Source organism: Taudactylus pleione, unplaced genomic scaffold (genome assembly GCF_031769625.1).
Source record: "Taudactylus pleione unplaced genomic scaffold, aTauple2 ptg000556l, whole genome shotgun sequence".
Classification (NCBI taxonomy): domain Eukaryota; kingdom Metazoa; phylum Chordata; class Amphibia; order Anura; family Myobatrachidae; genus Taudactylus; species Taudactylus pleione.
This window is the reverse complement of record NW_028284958.1, coordinates 3302625-3319838: the sequence shown is the minus strand read 5'-3', so window position 1 is coordinate 3319838 and position 17214 is coordinate 3302625. Positions and strand designations below refer to the sequence as shown.

At 41.7% G+C, this 17214-nt stretch overlaps 1 protein-coding gene across 3 annotated transcripts in view; it reads right to left on the bottom strand.

The window, feature by feature from the left end:
- Positions 1-17214, bottom strand: part of NTRK3 (neurotrophic receptor tyrosine kinase 3) — a 700933-nt gene that overhangs the window by 524736 nt on the left and 158983 nt on the right. For all 3 annotated transcript variants that reach the window (XM_088452662.1, XM_088452663.1, XM_088452665.1), the window contains exon 3: positions 2007-2081. In XM_088452662.1, coding sequence (XP_088308788.1) covers positions 2007-2081 — 75 coding nt within the window. The remainder of the gene's footprint in view (positions 1-2006; positions 2082-17214) is intronic.

The following is a 17214-nucleotide window of genomic DNA, read 5'->3' as shown; positions in this document are numbered from 1 at the left end:
GACAGAGATATACAGAGTGGAGCAAAGACACACACAGATGATGTGGCAAACATGGGAGGGGTGGACCAGGGTATGAAGGGGAGGAGAGGAAACACTACTTAAATTGTATTATGTCAGGAAGCTAGGATTCTGTGCAGAATCTTTGTTCACCTTGGTTTATTCCATTTGGATGTCAGCAGAGATAAATATTTGGAGAGAATGACTTGGCATCAAATCATCAGTACTCATTCACCTTTGCCAAACTGAGAAGGAGGAGGCCAATGGAGGGGGAATTAAAAAGGGGGCAGGACATCAAGGCCGTAACTAGGGTGGTGTGGCTGGTGCCGCACAGAGCGCAGCAGCCTGAGGGTGGAACCGGCCGCCCACCGTAATCATTATACACCAGGCGCCAACTACTATATATATTAGTAATGGTGCACTGCATGGTGCCCGGCTCTTACACTCTTACACAGTGGTCGAAGAGGGTCCCAGCTGTACTGCAGTAGTAAGCAGCAGCACTGCCAGCCAGCCAATCGCAGCTCACAGAGCGCCAGCCAATGAGAAGCTGCCAAGTAGCAGCTTCTCATTGGCTCGTGACCGGCACCAGAGCTAAAAAGCTTCCCCTTCTTTTGATATGCAGGTGAGCCGGTCCGTGAGCCAGGATTGGCTGGTGGACAGTGCTGACTTTAAAACTGCAGTGCAGCAGGGACCCAATGCTCCCGGGCCCCAGCTTCATTCCAGTCGCAGTATAGCTAGAAGTAAGAGGGAATCAGAGAGATGGAAGGGTGTAAGAGGGAATATGTTAGAGGGAGGGGCTAGCAGAGGGAATCAGGTAGTGAGAAGGGCAGGGGGTGATAGAGGGAAGCAGGCAGGGAGAAGTGGTGGGGAGGTGAGAGATGGGAGTGAGATGTGCAGTGGGTGAGAGAGAAGCAGGAGCTAAAAGGGTAGCAGGGAGTGAGAGTTTTTTTTTTTTCTTGGGGGTACCAATGCTATTACTCGCGCAGGGCACCAAAGCAGGGCACCAAAATGTCTAGTTAAGGCTTTTTTTTTACCCAGATTCACTGTCATTACCATTTTGTTAGAATGTAGTTTAGTAAATTTATATGTGCCGTCATTTCCAAAACATTATTTTGGACTAATTTAACAATCTCAGATATTTTGATATAAACTTCACAATCTTTTAAGCTTAAAGTTTGGAAGAAAGTTTTTCTTTTTTTACTTGTTTCTAAACCTCAACCATAAACAGTAAATCAGTAAATTCCTGTGAATCTCGGAACTACTGCCAACAATTTAATATCACACCAAATGGTATTTAAATACAATTATATGATCACATGTTGTGTAGGATAGTGACACATGTCATTTCAATCAATAGCATATGTTGCAGAGTTGGAATCAAAGGAGGCCTATTAAAATTTAATAACATTTTCTGATTTAACACAATAGTATATCCTGGCCCGGATTTAAAGTGTTTTTAACACTCGACCACTTTCACTGTTCCCCCAACTCCCATACCCAGATTACCACTGAGCTTATGAGTCTAACCTCCACTATGTCCCATAAGATTCAAATGCCCTAAGTCCAGACCTATATTACTGTCTCAGTAAATGAAACAATAGACAAGTGAAGAGTTAATCATTTGGCCTAGAAATAATGAACTTTTTAAACTGTTTCTCCTTTGCTGAAAGGACAGCGCCAGCGGTAGTACCTACAAATGAGATGAAAACAGGTTCACTAGACACACAGCCATAATTTGAGAAGTCACACCAAGGTCAATGGGACAAAATTGTATTTCCATTCCTCAGCTAGTACTACAGTATTTGTTTCTTTTGTAGAACTTTATGCTGTTTAATTTGAAATTCAGTTTCCTAATTGCTTTACAGTAACAAGAACTATTAGTATAAACTAAAATATTACAAACAAGTATACAATTGTTTCCAAAACTGTTTCTTCCCCTTGATGCTTTATTATTTAATTATTTAGTGTAAAAGTCTACATACTGTACTATAGACAAGGTTGTTACTCACAGCCTTTGGAGTCCAGTGTAAAGTTCCATGTCCACAGCATTCAATGTGTGTAATCCTTTCCAGTTTTCTATGTGTCTAAAAAAAAAGCAAAGCTGGAATTAGCGAGGCTTACTACATGGCGAAAGTACATGACAGTTTGCATTAATTGGTAGATGTAGTGATTATTACAACATGGATATATATACGATCCACTGCTGCGTGTATTTGTGTAACAGTCCACATACATGTTAGTGCAGCCTGACCAGACTAATTGATAAATCAAGGACTCCTAATAAATCAGTCAACAGTCATAATGAAATAAGGTTTTTTTACACCCTGGCATTTTACATGTGAACATAGGGCCTGATTCATTACCGATTTCAACTGCGATTACGCACACAATAGGCCGATTGTTGCGTTCCTCACATGCGTTTGCATCGCAGTGCGCGAACACTCCATTGCGATCGGGACTACGATCGCAGTGACATCACAGAGTGATTGACAGGAGGTACCATTTGGGGGTGGTGCCAGGGGGGGAGGGGGTCAGCGAAACGCAGGCGTGCCAGTGCATTTGAACCCCTTTGCAGGGCATGCATAAATTAGCCACTGTGATGCCATACGCAGATTGGGCTTTCACTGCGTGCGATGAGGTTAGCAATTCCTGAGTAAGGTCAGAACTTGTGCAAGTGTGCGTGAGGCTACGATTGTACTCGATGTTACCGATGGTTTCGTAGTCTTGCTAAATATTACGGATGTATGTAAGGTAAAGGGGACGTCCTTATGTTAGGTTGCAGCGGCATTGCGATTGCAATCATTAGTATATCTACGCAGTGAGACTACGTGCATAATTGCACTGAATCAGGCCCATGGTCCGGTACCATGTATTGCGTTAGACCCCATAATGGTCTCACCAAGAGCTGCCAAAAGTAGGGATCATTGATCCCTATAATAAATGGATCATGCACAGACACAGATTTTCTTTTCTAAACGTGCAGCGTGTTAAAAAAAAAATTCCCATATGTACTCACTGTACACAAAACACCAGACGGTAGCACATATAAGGCACATACGTCTGCATAGCCTCATGCAAATGCATAGTTATGCTGAATGGCCGTCTCTTGTTTACCTGTGTTACACTGAACATTTGCACATCCGTATAGTCATTAAATAAGAGGACCTGTTTAAATGGAAAACATATTTTAAGGGTGTTTGTCCTATTCTCCTCACACGCCCATCTTTATGAGCGTCTTCCTGTAACCAAACAATTCCTTATGTGCTACCGTCGCACAGTCTGATGCCTAGCTAGAGGGTTAAGCTGTTCCTCGCACATCTTGATGAGCTTCCCATGAACTCTCACTGATGAAAAACATCATCTAGCATCTAGTCATTTTTTATCTTTTTTCTTTTTTTTTTCTTTCTACCACCTACGCAATAACTGCCTCTCTTATGTAAATATCTGTATTATTCAGTATGCTGGCATTTACATATTGGAATCACTTCATCATAGTAAGTGTGCGATGCCTTGCCTACAAGTTCTAGACCACATGAGGCTCCCCAACTGCGTTTTACACGTTATGGAATACAGGTAATTGTTAGAGCATGCTGGGAGTTATGTTTGATGGAGAAGTATGCCAGAAGCAGAGGAAGGCAACTATGGAGGTACTTAGCATGGGAGAACCAGATTCACATGTTGTAACACTTCATGAAATGTAAAACAGAGTATACAGCTGAGATTTATAAGCTTTTTGATCGGTATCAGCAACAAGTAGTTTATTTTTTATTCTTACTATTATTATTGCTTATATGTAAATAGTTCTTTCTGTACATTTTGTAGAGAAAAACATTTTGTAGTTTGAGCCAATGAGATGATTAATATGCTTATCAGGGGCGTCTTAAGAGAGGAAGGGGCCCATGTGCAGTCTCCATCAGGGACCCCCTCCTCTCATCCCGTGCAGTGCACTGAGCGCAGCAGACTCTGAGCACTTGTAGACTCTAGTACTGTGCCAGAGTCTACTGCGCATTTTTAGGTCTCTGGGGAAATTGCGCAGCAGTCATTTCCCCAGCAATTTTCCTACTTCTCATGCGCAAAATGTTGGGAAAATGGCTGACGCACCATTCTCCTGGTGATTGTGCAGCGCTGCTGTCACTGATGCGAGAGGTAAGTATTGAAGAAATGGATGCAGAGTGTGCAGTGTGGGTCAGGCTTGCCTACCCTCCCAGCCCCCGGAAAGGCAAGCCTCCCGGCTGCCGCCTGCCCCTCCCTCCCGACTACTAATAGAAACCCCCGCAGCAAGGGGACCGGTGACGCAATCCACGCTGAATCTGCTTGTATTCGGCAATGTGTAGAGAGGATGGGGCCACGATGGCGTGATTGTGCGGCCTCGCCCCCAATGCGGCATCATTATCCGGCCACGCCACCCGTTGTACACAGACATTCAGCTTCCTCCTGGTAGGAGGGAGCAGAATATCGGCAAGTATGGTGTGGGTCCGTTTGCACCGCACGCCCTTCACCCATTATAGATACACCGCTAATGCTTACTAATGTACTAGAAAGTAGCCATAGGACAGCACCTCATTAATTTCATTGGTTACAGGGGAAACAATAAGCTGCATTCTCATGAATATTAGTTCAGTCAAGTCAGTCAACAAAATGGCTGCTTCCATTTGTGTAGATAGCAGTTTAGCCTTGATCTAAATTTACTACCAATTGCATGGATTCATGCAGTCAAAACATTCCCCACTGATACTGTATATACAGACATTGCACACAACTGTACTGATACAGATGTGCTTGTTCAATACCAGCCAAGCTGTGGTGAAATTATGATATACGATGCATATATTAGTTCTAGAATCTGACAGAAAATCTCTAGGAAGATTTAATAAATCATCGTGTGCTACAAATCTATATGTGTGGCAGAAAACAGAATAACATACTTGATGTAATGCATACAGTATGTTGCTTTGTAAACAATCCACCCATTGAAGTGTTAAATATTGCAGTGCTTGCTATTTGCTGTATGCTGCTGGAGGTTAATGAGATTTTTTTTCTAAAAACCGTGCAGTGAAAGCTGTCCATTCGGTACATATACATTAACCCCTGCATCTCCTTTCTCCTTAAATCTACCATTTACTTCTAGTATTCCATATATATATAAATGTATGCATGATATTAGTAGAGAAGGATGAGTGGTGCACTACAGCGCTGTGTAACAAACAATACTGCTGTAAGACTAAGGAGTCTGTGGATACTGTATGTTCTGCAAGAGATAGCTTTCTACCATCGAATAAGGTACAGCATACCTCGTACAATGGGGTGACAGACATCATGGGCGCATGTATAATGGGTGAAGGGGTCCAGGGGGAGCCACACCACACTCGCTGCACCCATACTTACCTCTCCGCTGCCAAGCACAGAAAGCACTGGAAAAATGGTGCTGAAAATCTGCACATGTGCAGTGGCCTCAGGGCCTGATTCAGAGCCGGACGCTTTTTCAGAGCGCTTGCTCTGAATCAGTGCCCGCCTATTGTATTTTTAGAGCGGCCTCTTGGAGCGGCCAGGGTGATGGTCGCGATGGTCAAGACCATCGCGACCATCGGACTTACGACGAGACCCTTGTGGTAGGGTCTCGTTGCCGCAAGTCCCAGTGGACTTCTTGCTCTTACAGAGCAAGAAATCCACCGAATGACATCACTTGTGATGTCAGTGGGGCCGGCCCTAGACGTCTGGGCAGCCACGCCCCCAGCACGCCCACCAAAGGGGGCGTGCTGTCACTCAACATGGACAGCACGCCCCCTTTGTAGCGAGACCCGGAGCGTCGGCTTGCCTGTCGCTATCCGGGTCTCGCATATGCGCACGACGGAGCCGCCTCTGTCGTGCGCATGCGCACTGGGCCAACATCGAACCGCTTGTTAGCGCTCAGCGCTCGCGAGTGGGTCTGAATCAGGCCCTCAGTGCTAGAGTCTAATAGAGTTATACGCTGGTGAAATAGGGGGGCCACTGAGTCTGCACATGGGCCTCCTCCTTTCTTAGGGGCATATTTATCACAATGTACACTTTTAACGCGGCTGTGATAAATATTTTTTTCGTAATGAATATCTTCATGCGAATTTACTAAAATCCTGTTGCCAGGAGATGAGCTCTGATAAGAACCTGTTCTGGTGAGCAGCTGGAAGCAGTGTGATAATGTAACACTATCACACTGCTTCCTGGTTTGGGACCACGGTGCACACTGCGCATGTGCGGACGGTGCATGTGTCACCAGGGGGGAGACAGAGAGACAGATGGAGACTCCCTTTTCAAACATTTTTGCGACTTAGTAGTCCATAGGTTACTATAGGACAACGCCATCTGACAACTTTATAGTCCCCATAGAAATCTCTGGAGGCTCCCCGAGAAACCTATGAGTTATCTGCTGCGGCCCTTGCTTCAAACATTCGGGGGATCCTTAATATATGCGGGTATCCCCCGAAAACTGGTGTAAATAGGCCTCTTAAACTGCAAATGAATGACATGTAGTCTATAGTTTATATAGGGAGAGAGATAAAGGCTTGCATATAATAACTCCTTAATTCTTACATATTTGCAATGTGGGGTTGATATATTTCAGCTCACTGGGTGACAACTGTTTTTACTGATTATTTACAAGACCATCTACCATACTGGATCAGCAATTCTAGACATATTCATTATTCTGGGCATCCATAGTATAGTATGTTGATGCTGTTTAAGATATTACTGATTTCCCAAACTTCTGCTTTCACTGCACCCAACACTTAGGACATAAAATCTATAATACTACTAGAAAAGAAACACAGTATTAAGCCACATTTACGCTACTGTATTTGGGAAGGTAAAATTAGTATGAAATTATATTTCCCTTCTCAGTAATCTTATTGCTGTGGAGGTCAAACATTGTTCTTGCACTTGTTTTTAAAAGTTTAGGAATTCCAGTAGAAGGGATCATATTATTAGAAAATACATTGAGCAAAATTTACTAAGCGGTGGTTTGACGGCGGTTTCTATTCTATTCTAAACCCCGGCGGTTTGGTGGCGGGTTCTATTCTGTTCTAAACCCCGGGGGTTTGGTGGCGGTTTTGCAGTGGTTTCTAAATGACAGCCATGTTCTATTCTATTCTAAAATGTGTTTTGACTGTGGTTCGGCGGCGGTTTTGCTATCTGCAGATTTACTAAGGCCAAAACCGCTGCAAAACTGCCATCAAAACACATTTTAGAATAGAATAGTGTCAATCTTCACACAAAAGTAATGTGTTTAACATAGCATATAGTAGCTCCTTCTTGTCCAATTAAAACCAATAATGTTTCACTGAAATAAATTAAATTTGTAGCCTATATTTTCAAAACATTTCCAAGTTGTGACACATCTGTCTAATTCTTATTTTTGGTTGTGTTTGTCTTGACAAACACTTTCTTTGAATCTTCTATTTAACTATATTTTATATATCATTCATCAATTATATATCCTTAAATACTTTCTTTTAATTTGAAAACCTTCCACCTATCACACATTCTAGCACACCCAGTTTAGCACTGTAACATGGAGATGTGTCCTGATCTATTAATAAGCAGCATTATTGCTAATTTCATTTTCCATCTTCTGGATTTGTTTATTCTACACACAGGACCATGGTGCTTGCTGGCCCATGAAAAAGCACATAACCTGTAGCAACATTGGCGTTACGATAAAGTATCAATAATAACTTTGTTTAAAAAATTTCGGAATTCTAATATTATAATATTGAATAATTTCCATAAAATAAAGCACCGAGTAAGCACATACTGTACCCATGAATTTAAAATAAAAGTTTGTTTCTAGTAATTTTTAAGCATATTATTTGCTACATGACACCATCCTGAGTACAGATCATTTGTCGTTTTAGAGTGGCAGCTGTCATGACTTCAGATAACAAAGGAATCAACACTGCCTTCCATCAAACTGGTTCTCGCTCTTTGTAAACTGCAGCATCAATTTTCACATTTATCTTGCAGACTAACTAAAGGTGTAAAATAATATATGTTAGGAATAAACCCCTCTAGATAGATCTAGTTGCTATGACTTCACTGACACCTTGCTACGCCATATGCCGTCAACTAAGAATTGGAGAGAAGAGCTTGTGAAGCCTCCAAGTTACTGTAATATAGAAATATTTGTTTGTAAAACTATAACACCCAGAATGTTGTTAAGCTGCCCACACACATAGCGATATTTTACCCGATCTGGACGATTCCGACACATTGGAACGTCAGATCGTGTAAAATATGGCCAAATCCTGAGTAAATCGTGAGCCCCCACTCACGATCACGATGCGATGCGCGTCCCCGCAGGTCGCACATCGTATTTTCAGATCTGCCGTGCTGTAGGGCAGATCTGACAATCTGGGACACAATGCACTGGTAAAAAAAAAAAAAGTTAAGATGCAGGATAGGTCTTAAGTCAGATTAAAAGGGGAGCTAAACCACAAAAAATGCACTAGTAACAAAAAAAAAAAAAGTTAAGATGCACTATAGATCTTAAGTCCATTAAAAGGGGAGCTAAACCACTAAAAATATATATATAATTTGTAGCAGAGGAAAGAGAACTGTGCTATCTTCCCCTTCCTTAAATGATGGGTTATTATTATCTTTTATTTATATGGTTCCACAAGGTATATGTAGCACAGTAAAGGGATTCAAAATACAAATGTACAAAAATACATAAGATAACATAGAATAACTATTAACAATACAATAGAGAAAGTGAAGGAAAGTGTAGAGCATTTCATTATGGCTAGTAAACGCAAGTAATAATAATACGCTTGGGGAGTAAATCAACTGCCGTAATGGTTAGCATTACTGCCTCACAGCACTGAGATCATGGGTTTGATTCCCACTACGGCGCTAGCTGTGTGGAGTTTGCATATTCTCCCTGTGCTTGCGTGGGTTTCCTTTGGGTACTCCGGTTTCCTCCCACACTCCAAAAGACGGTAAGATTCTCCTCAAAAGAAGTGGGTGGGATGCGGGAGAAGTGCCTACCCAAAAATAAGGGAGCCTCCCGCAGTTTCCGGAGAGTAGGCAAGTATGGCTTATGGCAGCGCAAAAAATGCCCCCACACCTAGCGCAGGGCGCACAACAGAGGAGAAAATCTATCAGTACATATCGAGAAATGGTATATACTGTACATGGATTTTCACTAGCTTTAATGTTTTTACCCTTTAACTCCTGTTAGTACATAGACCCCCTAGTCAGGTGAATAATCAGTATTGAGCAATCTCAGAGAGCCAGGAGAAAATGCATAGGAAACTCTTATCTTCTATTCCTCAAAAAAGTGCCAATATGAAAAATAATAACAAGTGTCCCCTATACAATAATTGTTTACATAAAATATTTTTCAGTAAGAAGCATGAAAACTCACATTACTGACCAATGCAGCAGGGTAGGGAGACATATGATTACAATTCTACATCCATGCTGTGTAGCACTGTGCCACTGAGCACAAAATCACTACAGTGTATACAGTATGATTATATTTTTCAAAACCCTTTTCATCAGGAAAATCGGTGTAGTAAATAAGCAATATGTTTGTCGGAGGTGGCTGCATACATTTACACCAGTGATTCATAGTTGTATGAATCTTACTACCCACTAGCGAGCTAAATTCAGGAGCTTGGTACACATGCTAAAGATCCTGGCCATGTAGCACACTTTATACCACAATAAACATGCTGAAATAATGACTGGTTATTTTCATGCATAAAACATAAAGCCTATTTGCAAAAAGAAAAAACAAACAAACAGCCTTTAAAAAAAGCCACAACGTCCTCACTAGATAATCAGCCTATTCTCGGGTGGTTGTGCATTCTGGTTTCAGATTAAAAGCCATTTCATAGTGCTGATAAGATGATCCTTGCAGTGTTACAGTGGTTGGCAAATACTACTCCAGCGGTTTGTAAACATCCTTGGAAATTCATGCATTTTATCCCAATGGACCTGTATCTTTCTCAATCACCGAGGCCATTTATCAAGCCTCAGGGTCACGTGGTACCTAAGTTATCTGGCATCCGTGGAGAGCCATATATGGTCTCGCTCACTTAATCCACTTGCAGTGTAGGAATATTCAGCTTGCAAAAATAGAGCAAGTATATTTCACAGGACTTAAAAAAAAACCCAGCTGGGAAGAACACCAAGACAGCAGGCCAAACTCTGTCATGCTGATGTGTGCTTGGCGAGTCACCAGCATCCATATTGGGCTTGAACTGTAAACATTATAAAAGATAAAGTCACAGTATGACTATCACTTATATTTACTTTTATAGGATTTTTTTTTTCTTTAAGTGGAGCTTAAAAAGCTTAAAATTAATTAAAATGAATTATTCTGCTCAGCTGTATAATCAGGATTTGATGGGGGCCCCATTACGAAAACTAATGGAAAGGTAAAGGCAGTGCTGTATTGCTCATAACAGTCAGATGAATTCATTCTCTGCACTGCTAGAAAGGTACAAACCTTGGCTGAAAAAAGCAGCTCCCCATTTACTATTGCACTTGTTGTTCATCAGTGCATCGGCCTGTTAGACATGACATAACCGCAAAGTGATGATGTCAGTTATATAGAAGTATTCTGACTGTGGCCCTGATTCAGAGCCGGACGCTCTGACCAGAGCGCTCGCTCTGAATCAGGGCCGTCCTATTTAAATTTGGAGCGGCCTTTTGGACGCTCGCATAGCTGTGGGTTACCACCCACAGCTTATGCGAGCGTCCATGATGATGTCGTGATGGTCAAGACCATCGCGACCATCGGGCTTGCGACGAGACCCTGCGGTAGGGTCTCTCTGCCGCAAGCCCTGGAGTGATTTTGGCTCTATCAGAGCCAAAAGCACTCCCACTGACATCACTAGTGATGTCAGTGGGGCCGGCCCCAGACGGTAGGCGTTTCCATGGGAACGCCTCCGTCTGGGCAGCCACGCCCCGGCACGCCCACCAAAGGGGGCGTGCTGTCAATCACCATGGACAGCACGCCCCCTTTGGGGCGAGACCTGGAGCGACAGCTTGGCTATCGCTATCCGGGTCTCGCGCATGCGCATGACGGAGCTCCCTCCGTCGTGCGCATGCGCATTTGGGTACCATTGACGCGCTTGCGAGCATCCTGCGCTCGCGAGCGGGTCTGAATGAGACCCTGTGTTTTCTTTACTGCATTAATTCTCATTGTACTGTTTCAACTATGTTTTATTAATATCCAAAGCACAGGAATTGTTGTCTCTCATCTCAAACACATATATAAAAAAATGGAAGATGGAGAGATCAAGGTTTCCAGTGGGAATGGCCTGAGACTGAGTTATGCATCATAAAAAATGTAGAACATCAATGTTCCAGTGTTCTGTGCATTAATGTATATTTTATAGATGTTGGAAGAAATGATGTGCATGCCTACCACTACCTATAGTGTTTTCAGTAAAGGGATTGTCAAAAAATATTAAAATAAATAGTGACATTGGTGGGCTATTGATGTTGAGTATTCATTCTATTCTTTTTTTTTTCACATTAACAGCACTGGAAGCTGTACCTGTCATGTACTTGTGAAAAGAATAACTTCAATGGCTTTGCCTGAGCAAAAGTCCATTTGCAATGTACAGTACAATGATTAACACAAACATCTATCATTCGCCATTCCTCCTATCTGTCTGGTGTTCCCTGTAGTAAAGCCTTAGGCGGTATTTATATTAACCGTTGCTTTAGTTTGAATCTTCCAATCAGGAGCCTGTTTGGGGAGCTGGGGTCTGATTATTGGGGAAATGTATCAACCTTTCTAAAGAGTGAAGTTTGCCCATAGCAACTAAGCAGCTTCCTTTTATTTCATAGACAGTATTCTAAAAATGCTAGCTGGTAGCTGATTGATTGTTATGGACAACTTCACTCTAGGGATGGCCATCTACCATTGACGGTACAGAGCTCCCAAATGTTTTTTTTTCTACTTCTTCACCCCAGGACACGGAGCCTAGCTCCGCCCATGACATGACCCATGAAGTCCGCACTTCCACCTTTGATTGGCCCACTGCCCAGTAACTAATAGATCAGGGATGACCATCGGTGGTTGAAAACCATCAATGGTTTCCCTGGCGATGGTTTCATGCCATCGTGGCTATCTATCAATGGTACCAACTATGATGTCCGTCGATGGTTAACCTGCCAATGGCCATCCTTGCTCCACTCTTTAGAATGTTTGATGCATTTCCCCCTAGCCCATAAAATGTTTTTAATCTAGAATACTGAGCATGCTCCTGTGCTGTCCATAGAAGGCATGGACATGTACACATTAATACTACACTAGAAATCACATATGCTGCTGATTATTTAATTTAAGCTGGGAAGGGAGCATAGTAATTTCATTGACAGTATGCATACTTTTCAGTCATTTGATTGTGTGTAGTGAAATTCTCTAAAAACTGAATTATTCAATTAGTCTTAAATGTAATTTGAGACTTTTCTCAGTCTCCAATTTTTCACACTGCGCTTGAGCTACTTTTCGTAATCTGCATATTTTCTTTGTCTCAATTCTGACTTATATATATATATATATACATATACCCCAGACAAAATATATTTTTTAATATTCATAACGACCGTCTCCTCCCCCCACGTGCCAATTGATGCCCCCCTACCATGACCCACCCCCGTGTCTAGCCCCTCTCTCTTACCTCCTTCTTGCCAAGCACAACGGGGCGTGGTGCAGGGGGAACTGATCATTAGTCCTCCCTGTTGCTGCTGATCTCTGGACACGCAGAGATCAGCTTACCGGTGCTAGGTAGGGAACTATGTTCCCCTCCATGCACTTTTACTTTAGGTGCATGCGCCCAGGAATGCCATTCGCATAGCATACTGGGGCGCGATATTGGGAGTCACAGACCGCCGCATCACTCCTAAGGGGCCTGAGGAGGAGGAGGTAATCACAAGTGCAGAACAGATTTCCTCCATTACACTAGGGGGATCCGGACATACAGCACTAACGCATGAGTTGCGACCTGGTCAGGTAACGCACTCCTGGCTGCGGTCACATCTCATACGTTAGTGACAGACAAGCGGTTAAAGGGGTTGGATTTGCGCCAGCTCTTACCCTGGTGTTAGTGTAAAAAAATGATACTGATGCTTGCAAAGCTGCCAATGTGTCCAATTGGTTGCAACTGTGAAAAAACAATTTACAAATTAATTCAACCCACGTTTTTCAGAAATGAACCCTGATTTATGCACAATTTGGGAAGATGATGCCTTCCTATATATATATATATATATATATATATATATATATATATATATAGATATATATAGGGAAGGGAGTCACAGCCAGGGAGAGGGAGTCATAGCTCGAGTTTTGGAGGTGCAACTCACTGGGAATGGATTGAAGAAAAGCAACTTTTAAAAAAATAATGAATTGTGATTCGCTTTCAGACTGACTCTGAATAAGGCCTGGAATGATTTCTGGTGGCAAAAAAAATACAGTACCAGGTCGATACTAAAAAGGTTGACATTCAGAAGGTCGACACCAGAAGGACAACACATTCTGTCGACATGTGGTTTTTTCATGATTTTAGAGTTAGGTTTAGGTTTAAGAAAAAAAAAAAAACACCATGCATCAACAATTTAGTTTTGACATGTTAAATGTTGACCATTCAAATGTGTCGGCAATTTAACCCTTTTAGTCTACAGTAAATATATGTCTACAGAATGATGGTCGATCTAATGTCCATGTCGACCTATTGACTGTCGACATTCAGAACCAGTCGACCTTTTGGTACCGACCTTTTCATACCACACCTGAAAAATACAGTTCATGGATTTTCAAAATTATATTTTGAGAACAAATTTGATATGGTAAAATGCATTTCCTTAAAGCAACAGCAAGCAGAAGATTAACAAAATCATTCAGTACACAAACCCAGAACAGATCACTTTTGTAACAATATAGTGATGTAACTTTCTTGACAAATACTGTAGTCCAGTGGTTCCCAAACTGTGCAACGTGGCACCCTGGGGTGCCTCAGGACACTTGCAGGGGTGCCTCAGGTTGGTTGTCCAGCACCAAAACCAAATTATTTATGGTCAATGTAATGTAAATATGCGGACAAAAAGAACCACAAATCTGTCCCCCACCACATAACTGACCCTAAGGATGATAGGTCAGCACAATTTACTTCACTTTACTACTTTCCTATATTTTTTTCTGAATTTCTCAATAACAAACTTTTAAATTAGGGGTGCCGTGAAAACAATGCTGGTAGTCTAGGGCGCCGTGATTCAAAAAAGTTTGGGAACCACTACTGTAGTCATATATTAAAGATGTTTCTGATATACAGGGTGGTCGTAATAAGACTTCCCCTACAGTATTTAGAGGCATCTGTAGCTCTATCACCAAATTTGACACGTGAAGCAGGATTCCGCAAAAAAAAACGTTTAGAGCAAAAATGGGGAGTATGGCGCTGTACAATGTGAAAACAGCATAAAAATGGACAAATAAATAACAAAGGGAATATTCAATTAACTGCAGGTTAACTGTCAGCCTTGCACTATTGCATTAAGTGCTACATCCCCACCCGTTAGACCACAGAGGATGCACTTAACGTAGATTTTTCCTCTTGGTTTCAAGAGCTGTGAGGACAAATCCACATTTAGGGCCCTATTCAATTAGCCTGCGAAAACGAGTCGCCGATGACATCATTTTCGCCTGTTTCACTTATCCCCATATTCAATTACAAAGACTTTTCACAGGTGCGAAAAGTATTTCTAAAAAGAACAGGGTTAAGTTTTCACCACTGTTTAGGTGGCGAAAAAAAGTGCAGAATTGGGGTTTAGGGATGCAGAATAAAAAAAAAATAGCCTGCAGGCCTTGGAATGTCCCCTTAATGTAATGTGTGTCAAGTTTTTTAAAAACAAATCCGTAGAACACCCCAAATAAGATACTTTCTTTTTGGGGGTGAAAAAAAATGTTGGGGGACAAGCTTTAAAACTAGTGAAATTGACTCAGGGGGGTCCCCAAGTATGCGGCAGGTGTTTTCTAGACTGCGGGTGGTAGCGGCAGGTGGATTTTTTTTTAATTTATAAAAATTACTTTAGGGACTTAAAAATATGCTTGCACCCATTTTCATGTACCCCAAATTTGATGGGACTAGTTTTTTTTTTAAAAAAAAAACCCTAAGTGCTATTCTTCACCACTTCTTCTAAAGCCGCATTTATGCACCTGCCGTGGCTATTTAAAAACCCCGACTACCTTCAGCAAGCCAAATCAGGGGGTACCCATATTGATCCCCCATGTCAGGGCATTTTTTGGGGGGTGACAGCATGATTTCCCCAAAAACTGAAAGGACTTTTCAATACTTACCTTTCCGCCGGGTTCCGTTTTCGCCGGATCCTATTTGAATACGGGGATAAGCGGGCATGCACCCGATACTTTATCCCTGAAAAAAACGGCGATGATGGCAAAAAGTTCGACCTCTGACTTTTCGCCTCAAATTGAATATGGCCCTAAATGCACCTTCTGGGGCCTAACGGGCAGGGAAACCCATAGATTCCGGCACTTAACGTGGAATCTTTGGGTTAACACTACCCGCAGGTTTAATGCGGTGAACACTGTAGGTAATTCAATCTGTCGTCAAGATTAAACTGTAATGAGCGATACCTTTATTTAGCAACAAAACATTTGTCTGTCCATTTTCTCACTGTTTTCACATGTACAGCGCCATATTCCCCAAGATCACTGTTTGTTGCTATGTTGAAACATACTAGATTACTTTAAGTGAATACTGCACCTACCACCTTTTCCGATTTAGCAGGAGTGTAAGACAGAGCACCATAATATGTATTACTGGGCATGCCCCATGGTACATTGAAAGCTTGCAATCATTTCTTATACAGTTAGCTGCCAAAGGTATCTTTGTTGAATCATCTTTGTTGCTCATTTTATTGCAGAACTGTTATTACTTTGTAGAGAAAACACATACAATGTAATAGAGACAAAGCTTAAAGCCTAACATGTAAATTTGTATATCTCAATGACAACGTGCTTCTCATATGAATAAAATCTTACATTTAGCTACAGGTCTTTTAAACTTGGTGTTAGCACAATGTGATTAATAATTTAGCAACTGAGGTCTGCTTCACACTACATCAAGTTGTCATGAGGGGGCAGAGGTGTTATTTTGCAGTTATGCAATGTACCACAATACAATAGCTACAATAAAACCTCTTCAGTCGCAAACTATCTTTTAGAGAACATCAATAAAACTCCCGAGGCCTGGCTCTGTGAATGTGCCAAACCACACAAACTTTTTAATAAAATATATTTTGCTCACATACTGTATATTTCATGGCAATGATCACTGATAAAAGGGATTGTTCCCACCAGGATAACCCATTCCCACCCTATGCTTCTGTAGTTCTCAAAAAAATGTATTTTGATTTTTGAGAAGTGTTCTAATGAAAACATAATGGTAACTTTTACCACCTTTACTAGTTCTTTATTATGATTTTCAATTATGTACATACCCCATGATGCTAAGTCAGCCAGAAGGATTTTATAAAGTTTTAAAAATTGTTCTTTACTGTGCTGAACTATCCTGCTGAACACATGGGAGATGTTATTAGGCAGATTAAAAATACATTTTAGCAATCTGACTAATAACTGGGAAAAATGCAGGTTTACTTCTTTTTAAAAAGGTACACAAATCATTGGTATAAAAGTTACTGCTTGCTACTTCATAGATAGTACTTAACTTGGCAATATATTGTACACTGATCATCGGATAAGAAACTCAATAGGCACAGACGCAGGGGGCTAGGCTCTGTATTGTTCACTGGGACATCAGAATGGGACAATAAACATTATTCTAAAAATGATTATCAGGGAATAGTTCTGCACTGCACTCTGGGCCACTAGAGACCAGGCTATGTATTGTATATAGGACCACAAGAAAATAAGCTCGGTATTGAACACTGGGCAACTAGGGATTGAGCAATATATTGTCCACTGGAGCAGCGTGAATTGTTCTGCATTGTGCACTAAGCCACTTGGGACTGGGCTCTGTATTGTATACTGAGCCACACGTAAATGAGTTTGGCTTTGAACACTGGGCAACTAGGGACTGGGTAATATGCTGTACACTGGACCAAAGTGAATTGTTCTGCATTGTGCAGTGAGCCCCTGGGACAGGACTCCATAGAGCACAATAGGCTCCAGGGACTGGGCAA